Source organism: Acanthopagrus latus, chromosome 11, assembly GCF_904848185.1.
Source record: "Acanthopagrus latus isolate v.2019 chromosome 11, fAcaLat1.1, whole genome shotgun sequence".
NCBI classification, from domain to species: domain Eukaryota; kingdom Metazoa; phylum Chordata; class Actinopteri; order Spariformes; family Sparidae; genus Acanthopagrus; species Acanthopagrus latus.
In genome coordinates this window covers 2,040,067-2,061,526 of record NC_051049.1, presented here as the reverse complement: position 1 = coordinate 2,061,526, position 21,460 = coordinate 2,040,067, and the positions used below count along the sequence as shown (strand labels likewise).

At 41.9% G+C, this 21,460-nt stretch overlaps 1 protein-coding gene and 1 long non-coding RNA gene across 3 annotated transcripts in view; one reads left to right on the top strand and one right to left on the bottom strand.

Moving 5' to 3' along the window:
• The window catches only part of LOC119028384 (uncharacterized protein C1orf87), a 41,100-nt gene that overhangs the window by 19,030 nt on the left and 610 nt on the right, over positions 1 to 21,460 (top strand). Inside the window, exons 1-5 of one of the 2 annotated variants that reach the window (XM_037114286.1) lie at positions 18,367 to 18,443; positions 18,596 to 18,722; positions 18,831 to 18,993; positions 19,681 to 19,800; positions 20,442 to 20,687. In XM_037114286.1, coding sequence (XP_036970181.1) covers positions 18,440 to 18,443; positions 18,596 to 18,722; positions 18,831 to 18,993; positions 19,681 to 19,800; positions 20,442 to 20,687 — 660 coding nt within the window. In that variant the 5' untranslated portion in view covers positions 18,367 to 18,439. Of the gene's footprint in view, positions 1 to 18,366; positions 18,444 to 18,595; positions 18,723 to 18,830; positions 18,994 to 19,680; positions 19,801 to 20,441; positions 20,688 to 21,460 lie in introns of those variants that run through there. The other variant, XM_037114285.1, reaches the window with a different exon arrangement.
• On the bottom strand, positions 2,440 to 20,573 carry LOC119028387. Its single transcript, XR_005077698.1, has 6 exons — positions 19,900 to 20,573; positions 19,593 to 19,806; positions 19,458 to 19,516; positions 18,808 to 19,036; positions 17,340 to 17,479; positions 2,440 to 2,977 (listed from the first exon to the last, which is right to left on the bottom strand). It is a non-coding gene; the product is annotated as an uncharacterized LOC119028387 (long non-coding RNA).

Sequence of the window (21,460 nt, the reverse complement as noted above, 5' to 3'; positions counted from 1 at the left end):
TGAAATGACTTACGTGACTGGTGCTTCTTGTCAACACCGTTTAGCTCTTGTGTGGGACATTTAATGTCTTAAATGTGGGCCACATGTTCACACCTTCACATCTAAATGTTGTTTAAAGTCTTATTTCACCTCTCAACTTTGTTTTTATTCCAACTGTGTTATGTTATTGTATACAGAATCGCATCCTCGCCCGTGGAGAAAGTGTTGCAGAATAACTGCAGACAAAGTGAACCAGAACATACAGTTCACATTTCCATTCACTTTCAGAGAGCTGAATGTGCTGAAAGGGAAACAGTACAGCTTGTTGGAACTTGTTCATCACTTCTTTTATTGAAACTTAAGCAGGAATGTGCAGGTTGTGTTCATCTTTGACATTCTGGACGAGTGTCGACTTCCTCTGGACTTTAGTCATCATCAGATCCTGTCTGATGTTACAGAGTCGATGTGCTGCTGACAAGCCTCATCAACTGCTTCCCTCTGCCTGTGACAGTTTCACTTGTGTGGGTCTGACTTAAGTGTGGGCCACATGTTAAAGTCTTCAAGTCTTATTTTACCTCTAAACGTTGTTTTTGTTCCCAACATGTGATGTCATTACTGTACAGAACTGCAGCCCCACCCACCGAGAAAGAATTGCAAAATAACGGCAATGACTGGAGACAGTCACAGGAAGTTACGTCATATCATTCTCAATTATTAAGTGATTATTATTATTATTATTTAGCTGTTTTATTAAACTTTACAAGGGGGACAAACGTACAACATCTAAACTGCTCTCACAGTTAACATATAAACCTTGACAGTGGTTTACTTTTAATTTATTATGTTAATATTTATTTTTGTAAGGAGCAATATTTTAAATAATCTAGTGTTAAAGTTCAGTCCAGCCTGCTGAGATACGAATCACAAAACAAAAGGTGAAACACCTGAAAACAAAGGAGAAGAAATGGAGGAGGGACGGAGGACAGTGTGTTCTTTAGTGTTTAACGGTATGAGATTGTAAAAATGTCCACATTCCTCAGAAGCCTCACATTAAATATATGTACAGATACGTTTGTCTTTTAACTGCTTCAGAAACACTGCAAAGAAAAAATAAATTAAAAACTACCTGACAGGTCATATGACAGCAAAAATATAAGAAACACTCTCACAACATAATAAATATGTACAATGAACTCTGTAGGTATAATTTGCATTATTATCTGTACCATCTAATTATTCCACAACAAGCTCACCAGGTTAAAATAAAAAGATGTATAGTTAACTGAACATAATTTATGATAAAATAATGTGTATTGCTCCATAATGTACTTTAAAAAATACACTAAACTGTATGTGTTTTTTTTGTGTCTTATTTAAAGAAAAACTCTTCTGTCTGCAGATGAGTCGGTGCGTCTCGTCTCAAAGACGCACAGCAACCACAGATTCAGACCCATCGATGAAGCTGCACAGGGTCTTAAATAAGAGCTCCAGAAGTCCCTGAAGCCCTTACAGGAGAACCTAAAGGTCTTTGAACAAGTTAAAGGAAACTGAGATCAAACAGCAGAAGGCATCAAGGTCCAGGCCCGACACACAGAGGCGCAGATCAAAGAGCAGTTTAAGAGCTTCATCAGTTTCTACAAGAGGAAGAGGAGGCCAGGATCTCTGCTCTGGGCAGAGAAATCGCAGCACTTTCACAGTCAGAGCCACAGAGGAGGATCAGACAGCTGAAGACGTCTCAATCCTGCAGAACTACAAGGCTGAAGTGAAGAGAGTCCAGCAGCGCCTCCTGCTGGAGGATCCACAGCTGGTCTCAGGAGCTCTGATAGACCAGGCCAAACATCTGGGCAACCTGAGCTTCAACATCTGGAATAAGATGAGGGACACGGTCTCCTACACTGCTGTCATTCTGGATCTGAACTCTGCTCATCCAGAACTCCTCCACTGTTTGTCTGTGATGATAACTGTGCTGATGATGAGGACTGTGGTGATCAAGCAATGTGTTCTCCCACTGAAGTTTATCAGGAAATAATGTCTCTGCAACAGTGAAACTAAGTTTCATGTCATTTGGACACACCGTTGTGGAGATATCCAACACTTCCTGTTTGGCAGGAAATCTGCGGGAAGTTGTTATTTAATAATGTGAGTATTGTTTGGCCTATCAAAATTCTTTTAATAACTTTTTGTCATGAGGGTCCACAGATGCTGTGTGCCAAGTTTCGTGCAAATCGGTGAAATCGCCTGGGAGGAGTTCGAAAAAGTAGGTTTTCGACATTTTGCGACGTAGCGGAAAAAAAACGGTAGGCGGAAATGGGCGTGGCCTATACCACGAGACTCAGCCCACTTCACTGAACGCGTGGATATAAGGAATTTGAATGTGCGACAAAGTATATGGGAGTTATAAGCCAAAACGCGCTGTGCTTAATAACAGCGCCGCCTAGTGGTGGAAATTCAGGACGACAATAGATTATAAAATTTTTCGCCAGGTGCTCGGGCCCTAATTAAACATTTACAGAGTTGGAGGACACTCGCTGAGACTTATTGTGTCATCTGTGTACGAGGACTCGCGGACGGCTTGTCATGACTGTAAACCTTCACAGTATGAAACGTTTAGAGACGGGACAGTAACTTTGCTGGATCATTCTGAGGGGAGAGCTGAAGGCGGAGCAGACAAAAACTTTCAATTAATCATGAGATAAAGATTATTTTCTGTTGTAATTTGACTGCAGCTCATTCTCTATAATGATGCCATTCATCAGTGTCTGCAGGATTGATAAGGACTGTTGTTGTTTGTGTGGCTGTTATGTAACGGCAATGATTGCAGCAGTTTAGATTTATGCCGATGAGCGTCTAACCTTCGCGTGGTCGTCGTCATCGTCGCGGCGCGTCGTTCATACCGGGTCCCTCGGGGTGAACGGCGAGGCTCTCTGAGGCCGCGATTCGTCTCCTGCCATTTACCGTCCAATCTCTGCAAAGTGATGCAGGAGGACGACGGGAGGGACTGAAACAGTGTGAGCACACAGAACAGGATGTCAGGACGGTTAAAAAAAATGACGTTGGATAATGTGGATTTACTCACAGCAATCACATTGGCTTAATGTCGTTACAGTGACACTGATGGAAACAGCTGGCAGCTTGCACGAAAATGTCACTGAGCTCAGAAACAGGAATGTGACTAAATTGGATCTCGGTGATGATTTACCGAACAACAATTATCATCTTAGCTTGATGCTCTGGTGTTGAGACGGTGCAGTGTGTGTTTCCTCCTGTACATCTGTGTTTGTGTGTTGATGCAGAGCTACATTCACCAAAATGAGCTGATGACTCCACAGGAAGGTGTTAATCATCTCTGTCTCCACGAGACAGTATGAATCATTTTTTAGCATTTCAAGAGTTCGTTTTCTGATTATCTTAAGCTGATAAACAGTTTCTACAGTGGTCGTATTAGTAATTACTTTCTTGTGATTCTATTTGGATCATGTTTTTATCAAGTTTACTTAAAAGAAAGTTTTTGAACAACTCACGTTAGCATATGCTTGTTCTGCTCTCATATGACTTTTCTGGCTTTTGATTTTAGTATTGTTTCTTATATGAGGCTCCTTTTTCAACTTCAAGGTCAATATTGTTTTTCGCTAATGATAAAACAACAAATGATCAGTGCATTTATATAGAACTAAGCTTTAGGAGCGTTCCACCTTAACTGTCCTCCAGGTTACGTCACATTCAGAGATCGACTCTTCTCCACTGGCAGGACGGCGGCGAGCGGAACAAGCTACTGCTAACGTTCTTTTCAGTAAACTCTGTGTACACAAACAATGTTCTCAGTGCTGGTGTTGATGTGTAGAGACCCTGGTGATGCTACCAGCACAGTTTCATGTTGTGTCAAGACTTCTTACTGTTTTAAAAATAGAGATTTTGATGCTATTGTGCCCGTAGCACTCCCATTGAAAATGAGTTTGACCCGAAAACGAAAATACAGTAAATCTTAAAAGTGCCTCTTTTGTTGTAATTATGTTTTCACACAGAGGTCTGACTCATATACATTCACAAAAAAAAGATTATGTTGCATTTTGGCGAGAGTTTCACTTTAACAGTGGCCTTGGATGATGTGTGCATGATTGGCTGACAAACATCATTAAAAATGCAGGTGGAAAGTGTCGTCACTGAGCTGCAACACCACCTGTGCTTCATAACATGTTGTCATGCTTCATTGGAGAAAATCAGCACTTTAAAAAAATGGCATCACAGGCACCAGAATAAACATGTTTCCGTTAACAAAGCACAGATACGTACATACATATGGATCACAGGCTATGTGCCATATTGAGATTCGTATGACATGTTTATTACCAGACTCTGAGTTAAGCTCTTGTCTGTGTTTCAACATTTGTAAGGGTGGTGTCACTGGATTTTTTTTTTCGTCTTTCAACCTCTGGACATTTTGTAGCCCTGTCTGTGGTGATCAAAACAAGTATTCTGAGACAAAACATGATGATTTGGGCCTAAACCTAACCAGTGAATAAGCACAGCGCTGTCACAACATAAAATGCTTAATTGAACAAAAAAAAAAAAAAATGTAAATGCTGCAACATAATGTTAATCCTGGAATAATAAAATAGTTTGCTGTTACTATTGAACCAAATGTTAAAAATGTCTTGAGATAATTAAACGATCAGTTTGTCAACAAGAAAATGGTCCAAAAAAAATCTGAAAGGGAGTTTTAGTCTCTGACAGAATTCACTGTGTGCTCAGTTTGAAGCTACCGTGAGAAGAAGAAGGCTGAAGTCTGAGCAGCGATCTGTTCCCCACATCTGCCGTTCTTTAAGAGGGGAGGCTGCTGTGAGTAAGACGGAGGATATCGAGAGTGATGGAGTCGGCCGTCAGGGTTTGGCAGGGCCGGGGAGCCCTATCTCACTCTGACAAGGCCCCTAAATGTCTGCTTGTCCAAAGGTTGTGGTTTCAATTTTCCTCCTCTCCAATCCTCCAGGGACCAGGTACAGCCGCCACAACCAACACCACCACAGATTCCAATCTAAAGTCTGATGAACTGAGGGACTCTCATCGCCACTGTGTGTGTGTGTGTGTGTGTGTGTGTGTGTGTGTGTGTGTGTGTGTGTGTGTCCAGTATGGAGTGGAAAGGACTGGAAATTAGCAAACCAAAAAGTCAGTTTTCAGTTAGATATTGTTGCTGTTGTTTTGGGATTTTGTATTTTAAAAAAATGTGAAAAAATGTCCGTCCACAGAAACACATGCAGCTGTGAAGCTGAGTATCACAGGACCAAGCGGCAGGTTTTAAACAGGTGCACAGGGTGATGTGGAGGTCAGGTGAAGATGAGAGGAGGGAAACGCTGCAGCTAACAGCCGGCTGACAGCTCAAAACATCAGTATAATAATATTACTAACAAAGAATTGACTGTCACCATGACTGATTGACATGTTTGCTTCATAATGTTCTCACTGACCAAAATCTTTGGCTTACTAATGTGAAGCTTTTCAGTAGAATACTCCTATTTCCACCAGTCAAAAATCCCATTAAACCCAGTAAGATCAGGATTTTGTGTGCGATGGGAATGTGTAAACTCTGCACTGACACTCGGGTCAATGGACTCTGCAGGAGACACGGGTTTTCATCACTTAGGCTCAGCTTTAATCTAAACGTAAGACCTGCTTGAACACGCAAAAACTGATGAAAATACTTTTTACTTGAATTTATTTTGATAAGACTGAAGGAGGGAGTGCTCCGTTATGAAGTTTCTCCAATTTCTTAAGCCAAACAAACCATTCCTAAAGTCCTTGAATTGTTTTAAAGGCAAAAGATAAGTGGCTTTGACAATCCCTAGAATAAATCCAGTATTGATGAGATATATGCTGTAAAATCAAGAAACTCAAAACTTTTAACTTCTATATATTCAATAAAGAAACAGCCACAATCCAACACATCCAAAACCTGTTTAATCTTTAATAAAAACCTTATTAATCTGCAGAAGTGGTGAGAGTTTGGATATCGGAGGCACCAGATTAAAAAATAAATAAATAAAAGCTCCTGATGGTTATCAGCTGTTCTGAGGAAGGTGCTCAGACTGGAGATACTGACGGTGTTGAAGGAGAAACGGAGGCGCTGCTCCTCCCGCCTGGCTCCTGGCCACCAGCTCACAGCTCGGCAGGGCAGTAAAAGAGAGTTATAATGTTATTGAAGACCTCAGCTCATGTGCTTCACTGACTCTCACCTCCAACACGGTCGTAAAAGTCACTTCCACTGAGGTAAATCACTGTGACACGGTGAGGAAGTGGACAAAACCTTGTAAATGAATGCCTCTTATACCCGATTACACAGCCAGAGAACATCAGCGAGTCAACTTCAGGAAATGAGTTTGGAAACAGCCATTAAACAAGATGTCAAAGCACAAACAGGCGTCTACACACACGCCATTACATAAAACAAGAGCCACACACCAACATAATTATCAATAAAGAGACGCAGCTGAACAGGAAGAGGAGCCCACAGCCATGTTCTTTATTCCACCCCCTGAGAATAAAACCTGAATTGATGAGAACAAGATCTTTTACAGTGGAAAGAAGTTTATAACGACAACGCGTTCCCACAAAATACCGTCCTCTTTTCTACATAATAAATAGAATACCATATTTTTAGGTCCCAAATGGTCACATTAAAAAAGTGGAATCAAAAAGAGTTACTCATCCAACTCGGTAATAAGTACGTGCTGTGACTCAGATGTAAAGAGCAGCAGCAGCAATCTGAAGGAGAGAAGCTTAAAACCGTCATGTCGACCTAACAAATGAACGGCATCACGCAGCTCTGGGTAGTCGTGCTTCACACTGTGACCATACCTTCATCTCTGCAGAAATTAACTAACGTGTTGATATTTGGAGGTTTTCTATGTGTGCGTTCTGTATTTTGGGCGTTCCTGCTGGCTCACTTTGTGGGGACGTTCACCTGGAGACAAAAGGCTGTTAGCTGCGTGGTCAAGGTCGGGATGAACTCGTCATCATTAAGTTCAGGATCTGAGTTTGGTCACATCAGCGTTTATAACAACATGACACACAAGGGACGTTTAATATGAAGCAATAATATGACTCAATGACATATGACATGAGTTCATTCGCTCAAAACTGTTCATGAGAATGAGCCAGATTCGCATTTTAGATTTTTTTGGTAACTTTCAAAATGTTGCTTAAAATTTGCTTGACATTTGATGGAAACATGGCTAGAGGCTACTTTATGTTACTTCAGTCACTATTACTACTAGAAAAGCATTATACGCACCAGTTTTCCATACAGGTGGTGTGGTCAGGTGGTGGCAGTAAAATGCTTACAAGCCAGCCCAACCTACATAAAACTATAAAAGTTAAACATGTAAATCTAAGGGGGAGCCGTGTCTTTGTGGTCTTCGAGGTCTTCGAAGGCGAGTCCTTCAGAGACCTTGTTAACCTGGTCAGCCGTTGTTAAATGTGACGCTCGAGCCTTTGGAGCATTTCCTGGTTGCGTCACCAGATGTTTTACTCTTACATCATGATTTCGCCGCCCAGGCCCACAAAGTGACGACCTACACCACGAGATGTCACCATTCTCTCTCTTTCTTTCTGCTTTTTCGGGCACACAAAGAATCATGGGATATGTGAGGCCACGAAGGATCGTAGCCATGCATCCTCCAAAAAGAGGGAAATTGGAGGAGCCTTCAAATTGGGACAGAGTTCGCACGGCGTAATTGGCCTTCAAATGCTCCTCAGAAGGCTGCAGACCTTGAATTGAGCCACAGCGCACACTGTCAGGAACAGATTCAGAATGAAGGTGAGAGCCACCTGGGTGCTGTACCCCGCCTCTTTTAAGCCGTCACAAAAGGGCGTCGCCACACCCTGATTGGCTGGGAGGGGAACACCCCGAGCTGCTTCCACTCCTCCATCAGCACCCTGCACTCAGGTGATCTGAATCACCTGCAATCAGTCCAGAGGGATTTTCAAACTCCACCCAAAACAAAGAAAGATAGCAAGTCTAAAACAATGAGACTGCTGCAATATTTTTGGTTTTCATCACAGCTGAGAAACATTTGAAGTAGCAATTAAACCCAATTTTAATGATTTACATTAAGAGGATCTAGTAGAACTTAAATATTTCAGCAGCAATTGGGCCTGACTGAATCAATCAGAGTGGCTGCAGGAGCCATAATATTGTTTAGTATGTAATTTATGTTATCAGGTGTTGCTGTTGTAATTGGCACAAATGTTATAAGTAGGAACCAACCTTTTGCCCGGGCAGGTGTTTCCACCCAGACAGGGAAATAGTTTATGACCGCTCATGCTGTGTACAGCTGACACTCAGACAGGTTGTTGCTCAATTTAACTTCTTATTTTGTTTACAGAGGAGAAATATTATGTTTGATCATCAGAAGAACACGTGCAAAGGACAATAAATGGTTAAAGTGTTCAAGACAGAAACTGTGTCGAAGCCTCAGCCAATCAGAGGCGAGTTAATTAGAGCATCAATTAAATCATCTGTTCAACGTAAAGTGCAATTTATGCATTTTCTTTCTAAGAGGATTTGCTTAAAATTGTTTTCTTTATTTTCTGGTTGTATGACGGCGGAAACTTCCCACGTCGTCTTCTTCTTTTTAATGTTAGCAGTTAGTAGTAAGATTGATGTGGTAAGGTGGAGAATATATAATGTCGTGTTGACGCACCAGATAATTAATATGGGTCACAAGTCCTCAGTTCGACTCCTGTGTGTGTTGACAACAGCTCTCCACATGATGCAGCCTCGCTCTGATAATGTAGATCAGACCCGAGTGTTATTTCCATTTTTAAACTCACTGGTCCAATTAATAAATACATGACATCAGATCGCTGAAGTGATGAGCAGACTGACACTCGCTGCTCTGATCACTGACAAAAGACAAGAGTATATGTGGGATAGATGAGGACACAGCATCTGGCCCTTTCACGCCTCATTGAGTTGATGGAATACTAATAAAAGCCATATGACAACAGCATACTAAGTGTGTAATTAATATTCTAAAATATTCCTGCGCTGCATGTGGCACGGACCCGTTCGAGGCTCCCTCGCTGGCAAAGTGACGGCGCTGTCTCCCGGTAAAGAGGAAGCGTCCTTATTAACCTTTTTCCCCGAGCTGTGCCTCCGACACACCGTCCGGCTCTGCTGGACGATCGGAGTGCTCGCGGCCGCCGTTTGTTGTCCCGTCACCTGACACCTGACAACTGTCCTGACAGCAGATAAATAATCTCGTCTCTCTCCTCTGAGCTGAACGCTGAACTGACAGTTAATTTACTGACTGATTTGGAGAAGAATCAAAGGGAAGTGGTGAAAAGAAAATCACAGTTTTTACAACCAGGGTCTGAAGATCATTCAGATCAAGGTCAGGAAATATGTTGTAATGAAGAGGGTTTATAGACGCTTTGAGAACAGACTGTGTGTTCAGTATGAGACACTGGAGCAGCATGTGGTCGTCTCAGCGGAGGAGTTGAAAGTGGAAGATGGACGAACCCATTGACAGTTTAAGCCCGTTTCCCAACGTGACGGCCTTGTTCGACCGTGCGAACACAGCCTCCCTCTTTCATTTGTTCAACCACCTTCTTGAAAAGGTTGGTGCTGTGATATTTGTGCACATCCAAAACTACTGAAATCCAACTTGTTCATACTGTTTAAAAGTAACCGTGTTTCTCCCTCTGACCAGAAGTGTTGGTTTCTCTTCTGGGCTTGTTGGTTTTGTGCACAACGTATCCATGTGTTACAAAGTTAAAAACAAAAACACTACGAAGTTCAAGTGTGATGCAAGAAACGTTTACAGACAGAAATGTTTAAGATGGAAGAACGAGGGTGGGCATCAGTGACTGGATTACATCAAGAAACAATACGACATAATGACAGAGGACTGTGGCACGTTTAATCTCTTTATCAGCCGTTTTTGAATTTCACTACGTTCCGATTTTCATCATTTCTCCTCTCTGCGACGTCAGAGTGTGACTTTGCTGATAGCCACTCAGATACACTCAGCACTCACACATTTATTATATGTGTGTCTCCTGGGTATCCTCCGGCAGACAGATAAGAGGCAGCAGGAGAGGCCCAGGAAGGCCCTTCTGCTGGAGATGATTGTCAGTTTTGGAAATTCAGAGCAGATTTGAACAGCAGCCTTCCTCTGGGCTCGCCACACTCACATGTTGTGTGACTTTAATATTTCATCGTGCAAGCTGCAGCGTATCCGTCTGAGGAAGGTGACTTTATTAGTGCGGCGACTGTTGCAGAGATTAGGCTGCAGATGTTTGATCCTGCATGTTATTACAGCCCGATGATGCTCAAACACTGAGGACTGTGAGGTCATTTTTACCTTCTTATTAAGAAAGACATTTTAAAATGGACGTCTCAATGACGATTATTAGCTGAGTGTTTACCTGAACTGCCTGTGGGCAAAAAATCTTGCAAATTAATGGAAAGTTAAGCCATAGATTTAAAGGAATCGACAGCATTTTAATGTTCTTACGCTGTGAAACAACGAGCCTGGCTCAGACTGAAGGTAGAAAATACACCTTTGTAATGACTGATGTGTGCCCCTAGTGGTCAACACGATGAAATGCATTTCTTAATTTGCAGATTTTTCTGATTTGACGTGTGCATGCATCACATGAAATATGTTGTTAAGCGACATATAAAACCATTAACATCACGCATGCACTCTGTTACAGATCATGGAATCAACACTTAACTTCTTGTTTTGTATAAAAACACTGTGATCTGTCAGCGTGTATGTTTTGTATTGTATTGTATGGACTACCTGTTTCCTCCTGTGTCCAGTCTTTGTGCTAAGCTAAGCTAACGGCTGCTGGTTGACGCAGTCTGAGCGTCCACCTGTCAAGAAAGTGAATATTTCCAAACATGTTCACACTGTTTCTCCTCGTGTAGATTAAAGAACACATTTCAATGTGTTTTTTGACTGCTATTAATTGGATTTTGCATTTATTTTATTTTTTTCAAAGAAATGTGTTTATCGCTAATAAATGAGTGTTTTAAGAGCGGCAGAGCTCTGCAGGATCTCTCAGCGGGTCAACAAGATACAACTCCTCCATATAAAAAGACTTAATTAGCTGCTTTCATCCCCTGAATTCATCTTCCCAGAATGTGCTGCTTGCTCCCAGGCCTTTGATTAAAGAAGATATTAAAGAAGTGAAAAATTAAAAGATAAAAGAGGATAATTAAACAAAGCAGCCTTTGAAAATCCAGCCGTACTTTGCTTATCTGTGAGACGCTGAGCACAGTTTGGACAGTTTACCGGTCAATCTCACAAACATTCACACTCGTAGTCACACCTATAATTTTTAATAACCAGTTAACCTGCATGTCTTCGAACCGTGAGAGGGAGAAGCAGCTCGCTGAGAAGTTTCTATCAGGTGTCTCATTCCCACCTCATCAAATCATTGCCATCATTGGGATGGCGGCTGACCTGACCTACAATCTGAAAGCAGTGGCATTTGACTAGGAATGAAACAAATCTGACCTTTCAAGATGAAAAAAAAATTACAGAGATTTATAAATATTTATGTAATTATCTGTTCCAACTTACAGCCCAGCTAACTAAATTTTGTAACGTCAGTCACACATGTGAATGTAGTTAATTTAACCAGAAGCTGCTGTATTTGATGTTGATGGAGTTTAGAGTGAGAAGATTTTCAGTATTTACTGTGTGTGTTTCTTGAAGATGTGTGTGTGTTAGCATGCTCACTGATGGGAGTGTCTTTAGTTCTCCACATATCTGTTCATAAACCAAAGTATGGGGCAAATTAGAAATTTGGTGGCGCTGGCTGATGCAGTGAGCCTGTAGGTACAATACCAGAGCCGTGGAGCTGACACACCTGAATGAAATGCCACCATGTTTAATACAATCAATACTGATTATGTTTGACTATGTTTGAAAAGTCTAAACGGCCAGAGCGAGAAAGATCTACAACATACTGAAACCTCTGATCACGAATGGAGGCTGGAAGCAAAATGACATTTATGGCTCGTTTTGGTCTTTTAAGGATCTTTTTCAACAGTTTTACACCTTAAATTCACTGACCGAATGATACGAGTCTGAGCATGTTGAGCAGAACTGTAACCTGAGCCTGCCGGGTTAAAGATGTGGTGTGCAAGGATATTTTGGTGTTTTTGTCTGTCTTGCCGCCTGCTCTGTTGCCATGGACGATGTTATCTGCTAAGCTGTCTGGCCCTGTCAGCGCCTGCTGCATCATAGTGTGCGGCCTGCTGAAGAGAAAAAGCAGGTCACTTTGAAAGCTACGGGCCCTCCCTGTCCACTGCAGAGGGGTCAGGAAAAAGCAATTTGCATTTTAACACGAGGAACAGTGCGAGTGGAGTGTCGCTGCTGCTCGAGCTCCCTGAAGGGCGGAGCAGAGCCCTGCTATCACATCTGACACCTCCTTAATAGAGAGGCACGGCTCCGCTGCAGCCTGGATTTATAATCCTGGACTGATACGTGCCTTTGATTTATTACATGTCAGCGTTTATTGTTCTGTTTATTCTATGAACATGATTTCCGTTTATTCTGCTCTGTGAGAGTTCATAATAAAGTAACAGTTCTGTATATCTGACTGATACCAGTACATTTGAGGGATATATTTCCTCTTTGACCTCCAGCGACATGCAGCCGCGCGTCTCCGCCGTTCAATGTCAAGATCTAATTAATTCTCATACGTGCAATAACTGGACTATGATCAAAAGTGAGATTCTTTGAGGTTTTTAGTCACTCAAGCAGCAATGTTGGTCCATCACTTAGCTTGACAACTATTGAATAAATTGCTGTTGACTCCAGTGCGACACTAACATCCCCACAAGGGAAATCCTTGTAACATCATCCTAACTGTTTACAGTGTCAACGGGAGGTAGAGGAACGGTTGTCCAACACCTCCGATGACGCAACTCAGTTGCCAGAATAAATGTTGGCTGTGTACATTTATGAAAGCCACAAATATGTTGACACATTATACTTCTTTGTGTTGAATCTTTACACTTCTGTTGAAAACTCTGTGTTCATGGTCGGGCTGGGTTTAGGTATAAGAACCGCTTGGTTAGGGTGAGGAAAAGATTTTGTTTTGGCTCAAAGAACCTGGTTCTGTTGCCACCAGCACGGCTGCAAAATGTTCCAACGCCTCGTTAGAAATGTCCAGTGGTTTCTCGCTTGCAGATGTTGAAACACAGTCGTGTACTGAGCTCTCTCTCACTTGCTTGGCATCCATCTCACCTGGCAGAAACACTACTGATATGCAGAGCAACTCAACATATCTGTGGTTTGCAGTTTACTCTGGTAACTGGGCTTTGCAGTGACACCTACAGACCAGAGTAGCCTCAGCCTGCTTCTATAAGAGAACTGAACAAGAGGGCTCAAGATCAATTCACACTACAACATGTGGGCCGACAGAACAAGACCTGAACCTGCTAAATGACAGAAAATGAAAGAAAAACTGTGGACATTTAAGAAAGTTTAATATATTTTTGGTAAAGATTGTCATCATGTTTTGGAAGCAAATAAAAGAAACACATTGCTGATGTTCTTGTTTGCTTATGTAGGTCATATAGAAGCATCAGTATTAAAATGAGACTGTTTCATAACCAACTATAACTTCCTTATCACAATAATCTGCCGAGTTCTGTCTGAAAGCAGCATTAGCAAGCAAACGTTTGTGTGTTAGAAAGCTAACATGTTCAAAGACAGAACAGCATCTTTACATTCAAGATCGTAACACAGGAACAGCACCGAGGCTGACGATTTCACTCTGAACCTCAAAAAATGTGCAGTGCACAGACAGTAAACCATTTTATATCGTTCACGCCGGCACAACCTTCAGGACAAACGTCTGTTTTCTCTTCCACTGCTGGCGATGATTTAGAAAAAAGCTGAGTTGTCTATGCATTTTCCATTTATCCAATAAATTGGTGCTCTTAAGTAGAACGAGCATTACAGCCTCACAACTTTGCAGCGTGGCCACAGAGAGTGTTTGGGCACCCAAACATGTGACCATGAGACTGCTGAAGGACAGTATAATGTCACATATTTCCTGTGCAGGTATGTCGAGCAGAGGGCATTTATAAAAATGTTAAATGACGCTGCCATGTGAGCCAGAGGAGGGACTGCTGATGGATGGCTCGCAGCGCAGCGGGTTGTTGGACATCCTGGACGTGACGCTTTGATCAATGTGTCTCTGCACACAGCCGGTCAGGAGATGTAGTGCCTGCCATGTTCAGACCCCATTGTTTAATCCAACATATCATTTGCACGCAGGCGAAGGTTAACGGGACAGAGATAACCCATTAAATGATCAATTTATCATTCTGAATTTTATCTCCTGTTTTGTCCTTTTATCCACCCCCCAAAAAGAAAAATCACACACACGGATACAAACATGGAGGTGCAGCCACTTACAAGCACATCTACAAACACAAACACTCCAACACATCCGATAAAAACCCTTCAGGAGTTGTTCTGTGTTTTTTTTTATTCCTTGTACTTTCCTCCTTGTGTAATTTGTCTGCTTTTATCTCAGCTGAGGGATTGAGCTGGCTTTCGGGTGCATGTTTGGATAGCCCGGACATCCATTATCAGTCCGAGGCAAACCCGATTTAGAACCTCAGTAAAAGAATTACTCAGGAGGAGAGGAGAGCGCCGTGATTCTGTCACCTTCTCTTCCACCCTCGGCCCCCATCGCTGCTCTTTAATTTGGCTGCTAATCAATTAAGGCCTGTGTGCGAAAAGACCGTCTCAGCCGAGTGCATAAATGAGGCTGACAGCAGGAGCTGTGAGACACAGAGAGGTGACTTAACAGAACACATTTTACCCCAGCGTGTCATATCCTGCTCATTATAACTGATGCTACACAAACATTTACAAACTTTACCCTCATGCACAGAAAGTGCTCCTGTCTGAATGTCTGCAGTCATTCACCTTGACCTGTTTTCACTGCAGACTATGGAGGGTTGTTAATTTAGGTCCTGGATGACGATCTTTGGGTCCACACGATGAGTCCCAAAGTCTTAAACCCTCCAGAATCTAACGACAGATGGTATTTTAGATGTGACATTACGTATGACGGTGACTGAAATGAACTCCTCCATGCAGCATGTGGTCAGACTGAGAACAGCTGCATATTTCTCCATCCAGCAGTTACAGAGCAAGATAATCACTTACATTGAATTGTGTCTGTCACTGGATGAACAGAAGTCTGTCTTTTAGCTCAATTTTTGGTCTCCACCAACTCCTGAAGCAAACGTCTGGCTCTTCAGCAGCTTGATACTCGATATTCTCCACCTGTGTCTGTCTGCTGTTTAGTCTCGAGCCGGTGGTGTACAGCAGTGACCGGTCGACAAGACATGGAGCTGAAACCGTTTTGTGGAGCACCCTGGTCATGTAGGCTATTTGGACCCAACTGCAATATCAAGGAAGCTACAGCCCCGACATATCATACTTGCTCGCCAACGCTGCTCTATATACACATGAGCTCAATCTGACATTACTAGGACTTTGTACATACAGTTGGTTTAGTGTTCGCTCAAACTGATTCAGTCGTTTGTGTTCACACATACAGCTCACCTGTCCAGAAAATTTCAGGATAGGAGCGCATGTGTGAATGTGGGATGTGGGATCTGTTAGTCGCTCAAAGCAGGATAGTGGCGAACATTTTTGGACAGTCTCTCCTATAAAGTGTACAAAAATGAACAGAAGGTGTTCTTATATTCTCATATTACATCATAACAATATTAAATCTCCTTGCACAATCACAGTACCATTGGTATTTTGAAACATTACTTCATATTTCCACAGAAATGCTTTTTAAATATCACCACTAAAAATTAAGGAATGTGCACATGAAAACAATTAATTGTAATTCTTGGTGCTGCTGCCTCCCTGGACTGTTCGTATGAGACATCACAAGCACCAGACGGGCCTTTGAGGATTCTTCAGTCCGTTTGCTGTCAACGCCTCTCTAGTCTCTCCTCGCAGCGGCAAACGTCCTCAAGCTGTTTTGTTGCTGCTCGTTTGATCATCGAGATCTGGACTCTGAGTTTGACTTTCACACCTCGGCCGCGGCAGGATGCTTAAAGAGGCCTGTGACGTGTAGGGACTGACAATGCCGTGAAGAATGAGCGGCCATTTCCACAGTTATTAAGACCGTTTAATAACTTAATTCTCGCAAATCAAACAGAGAGAGGCTGAGCTCCAGTGGCTGTACCTGGCGACGTGCCAGCGGTCTACCTCCTGCTTTATTCTATGAAAAGATTAGAGGCTGCAGAACTTATTGACTCAGATTTCTCCTCCAGGTATAGAGTAATTAATGTAATTAGGTCCTCTATCTCCGCTTAGGCCTCTTATCAAAGCTGTTTCCTTATCGCTTCTGGAAATTTAATTAGAAAAATCTTTCCAATTAATGATTTTGCAAAATTAAAGTGAACTTCAGCTGGTTGATTCCCTTGTTAATTGTTGGCCAGAGGCATTTAAAGAGACGAGTTGGACAGCTGGACGGAGGTGGAATGGAATAACAGGATGTACGTTACTTAAGTGCTGCACTTAAAACTCCACCAATCAATATCTTTTTATATTAACGGTGACCAAATACCATTCACTGAGGAGCTGAACCCACAGAGGCCTGGACACGACCTGTTCACAATCAAGTGGAACATTTAGCAGCTAAAGACACAGATTTCACATTTCTGTCTCAGGATCTGGTGGAGACAAGACAAGGAACATTTAGTTAGTCTGGCATTCATCAGACTGATGAAAACACAATGATGAAGATGATGATGATGATGATGATGATGATGTGTCTGATCTTTTAGAGGCCCATCCCCCCAAAAAAGACTCATGCAGCTTCATGTACAGGGTTATTTCTTCACAGTTGTGGAAGAAATATTCAGATCCTGTACTCAAGTTAAAGTACTAATAACACGCTGTAAAAGGACTCCAAAGAAAACATGATCGAGAAAATAAATGGATTGACATTTTCAACAGAATGTGAGGAAACTGCAGGTTTGAGTCATGTGGAAGACGTATGTACAGATTTCCACTTAAGTTAGCATGCTAACCAGCTAGCCCCGGCCTGTCCTGTGTTAGAAAACCTCACGAGGTGATTGTCTGATGGCCCCGTAGCTTCAGTCTGTCACCAAGTTTGTCAAAAAAAAAATGTTCCAAATGTTTTTACACTTACAAAACCACGAAACTGAACCGATACAACAAAACGCCTTTTGAATCCAAGTTTTGATCTTTTACCTGAGACGACTGCAGTCGCCTGGTAAACTCATCGTAACACACACTTCATTTAAACTTGAGATAAACGAAAACAAAACTCACTGAAGCAGTCTTGGTTCGTCTTTCCATAAATCCTCCATTCACGTTCAAGATGTGAAGATCGTCGTCCACTGCTGACGCCCGACTCTGCAGCTTCATGCATCTCATGTCGTCCGTCTGACTGCAACCTCTGCTGGACTCCCCTGTGCAGGCAGACAGCTAATTAGCTGACTGGGCTACTTGATGATGGCCACTGATTGTTAAAGCACAAACAGTAACAGAATAAAGTAACAGTAAAGTGAGCAGCAGTGCGAGACGTTAGTATACTCATCTTGTTTTTGATTAATATTACTGCTGCAGATGTTTAAGGTTGAGCTAATTTAAATATACTAAAGAACAATTTAATCTCAGGATGTTGATGCTGAATCATTAGTGGATGAATCGCTGTCAAGAATGGTTAAAAATTAACGATTACCAATGTATTAACAACAGAGACGACCACTAATACATCAAAAAAGTTACAGTTCATGTTACTGATTAGAAATACTTGCTCATCAAATATATCAAAACTAAATACAGAATACTGGCATGAAAAAAGAAGATTCATTCGAATTTAGGCATTTTTTTAATTCATGAAATAAAATAGTAGTCCATACCAGCTATTGATTAAAGAAATTGCTTAAACATTTGCATCCCTAGTTTAATCTTAGCAAAGCATCATATTCTGTAAGTTCATCACGTGTGTGTAGCGTGGCTGTCCTGTCTGAGTTGTTTTTTTATCTGGCATGTTGTTCCACATTTACCTGCTGCTCACTTCTCTCCTCTACCCGTCCACTCATTTTAATAATGCCGGCAGAGTCCAAATGCAAAACACTCACATATATAAATATATAAAAGTGTGTGTGTGTGTGTGTGTGTGTGTGTGTGTTGAGGTGCCTCCCAGGTCTCTGCAGTGTGCTGCAGGCTGGAGACAGAGTAGTAACCATGGTGCAGAAAGAGTAAACAGGAAACCTGACACACACACACACACACACACACACACACACACACACACACACACACACACACACACACACACACTGTACAAGAAATATGATCCACCTCGTCATGGAGAACTAAACTGGAAACCAGTGAAAACTGGAGAATAGAAATGGAATAACTGCATGTGTAAGTAGAGAATCGTTAAAAACACAATGCCGAGTAAACTGAGAAGAATCTGTTTTTTTCTTCAGGTGAAAAGCAGGTGAGAGGTTTGAGCCACGCAGCCGTCGATCAGCTGTGTGATTGATGCCTCTCCTGCTCGCTGTCTCTTCCTCCAGGGAATCCCGATCGTATCACCTGCATCATGGCTCAGAAAAACACGTCTGGAGCGAATCCCATCCCCAGACTGGTTGTCAAGATCGTAGGCAGCAAACAGGTCAAGCAGTTTATCGAGGAGCCCCGACAGTAAGTATACCAACACCGCAGGCTCTCGCAGAGTTATTAACTATGGACCACAACGTCTCGGGTGTCAAAGAATAAAATTCCTCACCTTCACATGTGTTTCCCAAACAGAGATTCTGGAGACGTGTCAGAGAGGGAAGACAGTCGTCCAGTTGAGGCTGCATGCGATGGTGATTTCAAGAAACCTCCAGAAAAACAGGTTGTGATGGTGTCCAGCTCTGACAGGAAGGTGGAGAACAGAGTGGACTCTGCACTTTGGGCTGTCATACAGCAGGTATACACAGCATACTGTTCATATGTCATGGCTTCTTAATGATCTGAGGGAATAATAACAACTTATTAAAGAGACATTTGAAAAAACAAAAAAGTTTAAGCAAAAAGTGTGACAGGCAAAAAAAACCAACAAAACAATATCTGACTGACAGCATTTTCTATTAAAAAATGATAGTTGGTGATAATACCAATAATAATAATAATGAATGAATAATAATGTTTTGGTTTACATGTTCTGAACTGCTTATCCTGTTCAGTAAAAGTCCTCCAGTGAAATAATCTTATAAACACAGAGAAACAGAGTGCCAAAGGTTTTTATTCTAGTCCTGTGGTTGTATCTCCTGAGATATAGAAGGAAGCAAAGAGGCAGGAAGGAAAGAGTTTCACCCAACTAACGCTGAGAGGAAGACAGAACAATATTCATACATTTCAGATAAAGGTATAAAGTGTTGCAAACTGAAATACCTCACTGACGCAGCAGAACTCGGCAGTATTCGTCTCTGAAATGGAGCAAAATCGAGTCTCTGAAAGTGGAAACACTCATGTGAAGTATCAGAGCGTATTAACTGTACTTAATGGAGTAAATGTACTTCTTCAGACCTGTGCTGCTCTATGAGAGTGTGTGGACACAGCAGACTAGACTCCAGACTGTACATGCAGATGGACTCTGCACTGTGTTTCTCTGCAGGCTCCTGACAGACGGTGTGTGACGGCGCCCTCTGGTGATCGCTCCAGGTCCTACATCCACCCGAGGACTCCTCACAGCTGTGACCCGAGAGCAGCTGAAGTTCTGGAGATATCAGAGGAGGTTCATCTGAGAAATACATACAGCGTCAAAAATCCAGAGTTTATTGCAGTTAAATCAACAGGAATAACACGCAGAAACAAAACAGATGCAGATTCTGACCTTCTGAAGGTCACAGAGGAGACTCAGAGCTTTACTGGGAACATGAGGCGAGGCAAAGAAAATCCTGTGTATTCAGAAGATAAAATAGTTTTTGCTCTAGAATAAAGTAGTTAAAACATTTTCATAAAAAAATAAATAAATTCAATGGTCCACCAAACAGGAGGTTTGGGCTTCCAGGTTTCCTTAAATCTTTGAATTTAATCACTGATCCTCTTTGATTAACAAGGTCCGATGTCAGGACACCTAAGTAAACCTTTACAGACGCTTTGATTGAGGATCATTACAGATTCACTTTGCACTGGTGAGGTTTCATACTCAGCAAATCTCAATCTAATAAATACTTTTACAGGCTTTTAAGGTATAAAATTCAGTGGTTGTTTCCTAATGAATACAAGACAAAATAGTTAAAATGACCTCATGCTTCTTTGTGTTCCATCTTCTAGCTCCATGATCCACATCACACATTCATAGTGCAGCTCTGCTGTTAGACTGGACCGTTGCCACCATGACTGGAGATAAACTCACTTTTCTTTGCCTTGCAGAAAGGTGTGTCTGAGGAAGCAGATAAGGCCGAGCTTTCCTCGGCTGTCAGAGAGGAGCTGTCTGATTGGCAGCTCTGCTCTCTGAGATCAGCAGAGGACGAAGTGGCAGCTCTCGATCTCACCTTCAGCGGGACGCTGCATCGATCTGAGATCACTCACCTGTTTCTGAAACATCATGTTCCTCTGAAGCTACCAACATTTTCTCTGCTTCTCCAAATGTTTTCTGGTACAAATGATCCAGAACAGGTACGGGCGCAATAACAGTTCAACTTCAGAATTGGAAAACTGATTTCACAATGTCTTTGTTTGCTTTGTTCTCGACAATAACTGGATAGATTTCTGGACAACTACACTGCTGTTCATGTCAATGTTGCTTCAAAAGAATTGTGACAGGCTGACATGGCTAACTGATGACCCACAGAGACTTTATACCATTAATCACAGGGATAATGGTGTAAATCATACACAATTTTAAAGCAACAAAATTTTGTGTGTCATACAAACCATGTAAAATCAAAGATGGTGCAGGATTTCTTCTTCTTCTTCAGGTGCTGCTCAGCAGCAGTGAGATCTGTGCTGCCACCTGCGGCCATAATCCACATTACAACAATACTACAGTATAAAATGGTGGTCTAAAAAGTACATAGTTACACCTCATAACCACCTCTATGCGCGCAAAACAAATACAGAATCTTTCAGGTCGACCTGTGCAAGTCAACAAACTAGCATCAGCATATTATCCTAAGAAAAGATGCACTCTCTAATAGACATTAAAATAAAACAAATTTAAATTAAAAAATTTAACTTACCAGCCTTTAAAGGTTGTTTCAACCATTTTCATTCATGGTCATACACGTTAACATCATGTAGCCTTGTGAAGTTCCTGAGTGAATTCCTGCTGTACATATTTAACATTGAGAGCGACTGTGTCACGATGTCTCACGTCACTGCATTTCACATTACAAAAGAGGAAAAACACGTGAACGGTGTTCATGTTAGTTATAAGCTTTGTGCTGTCA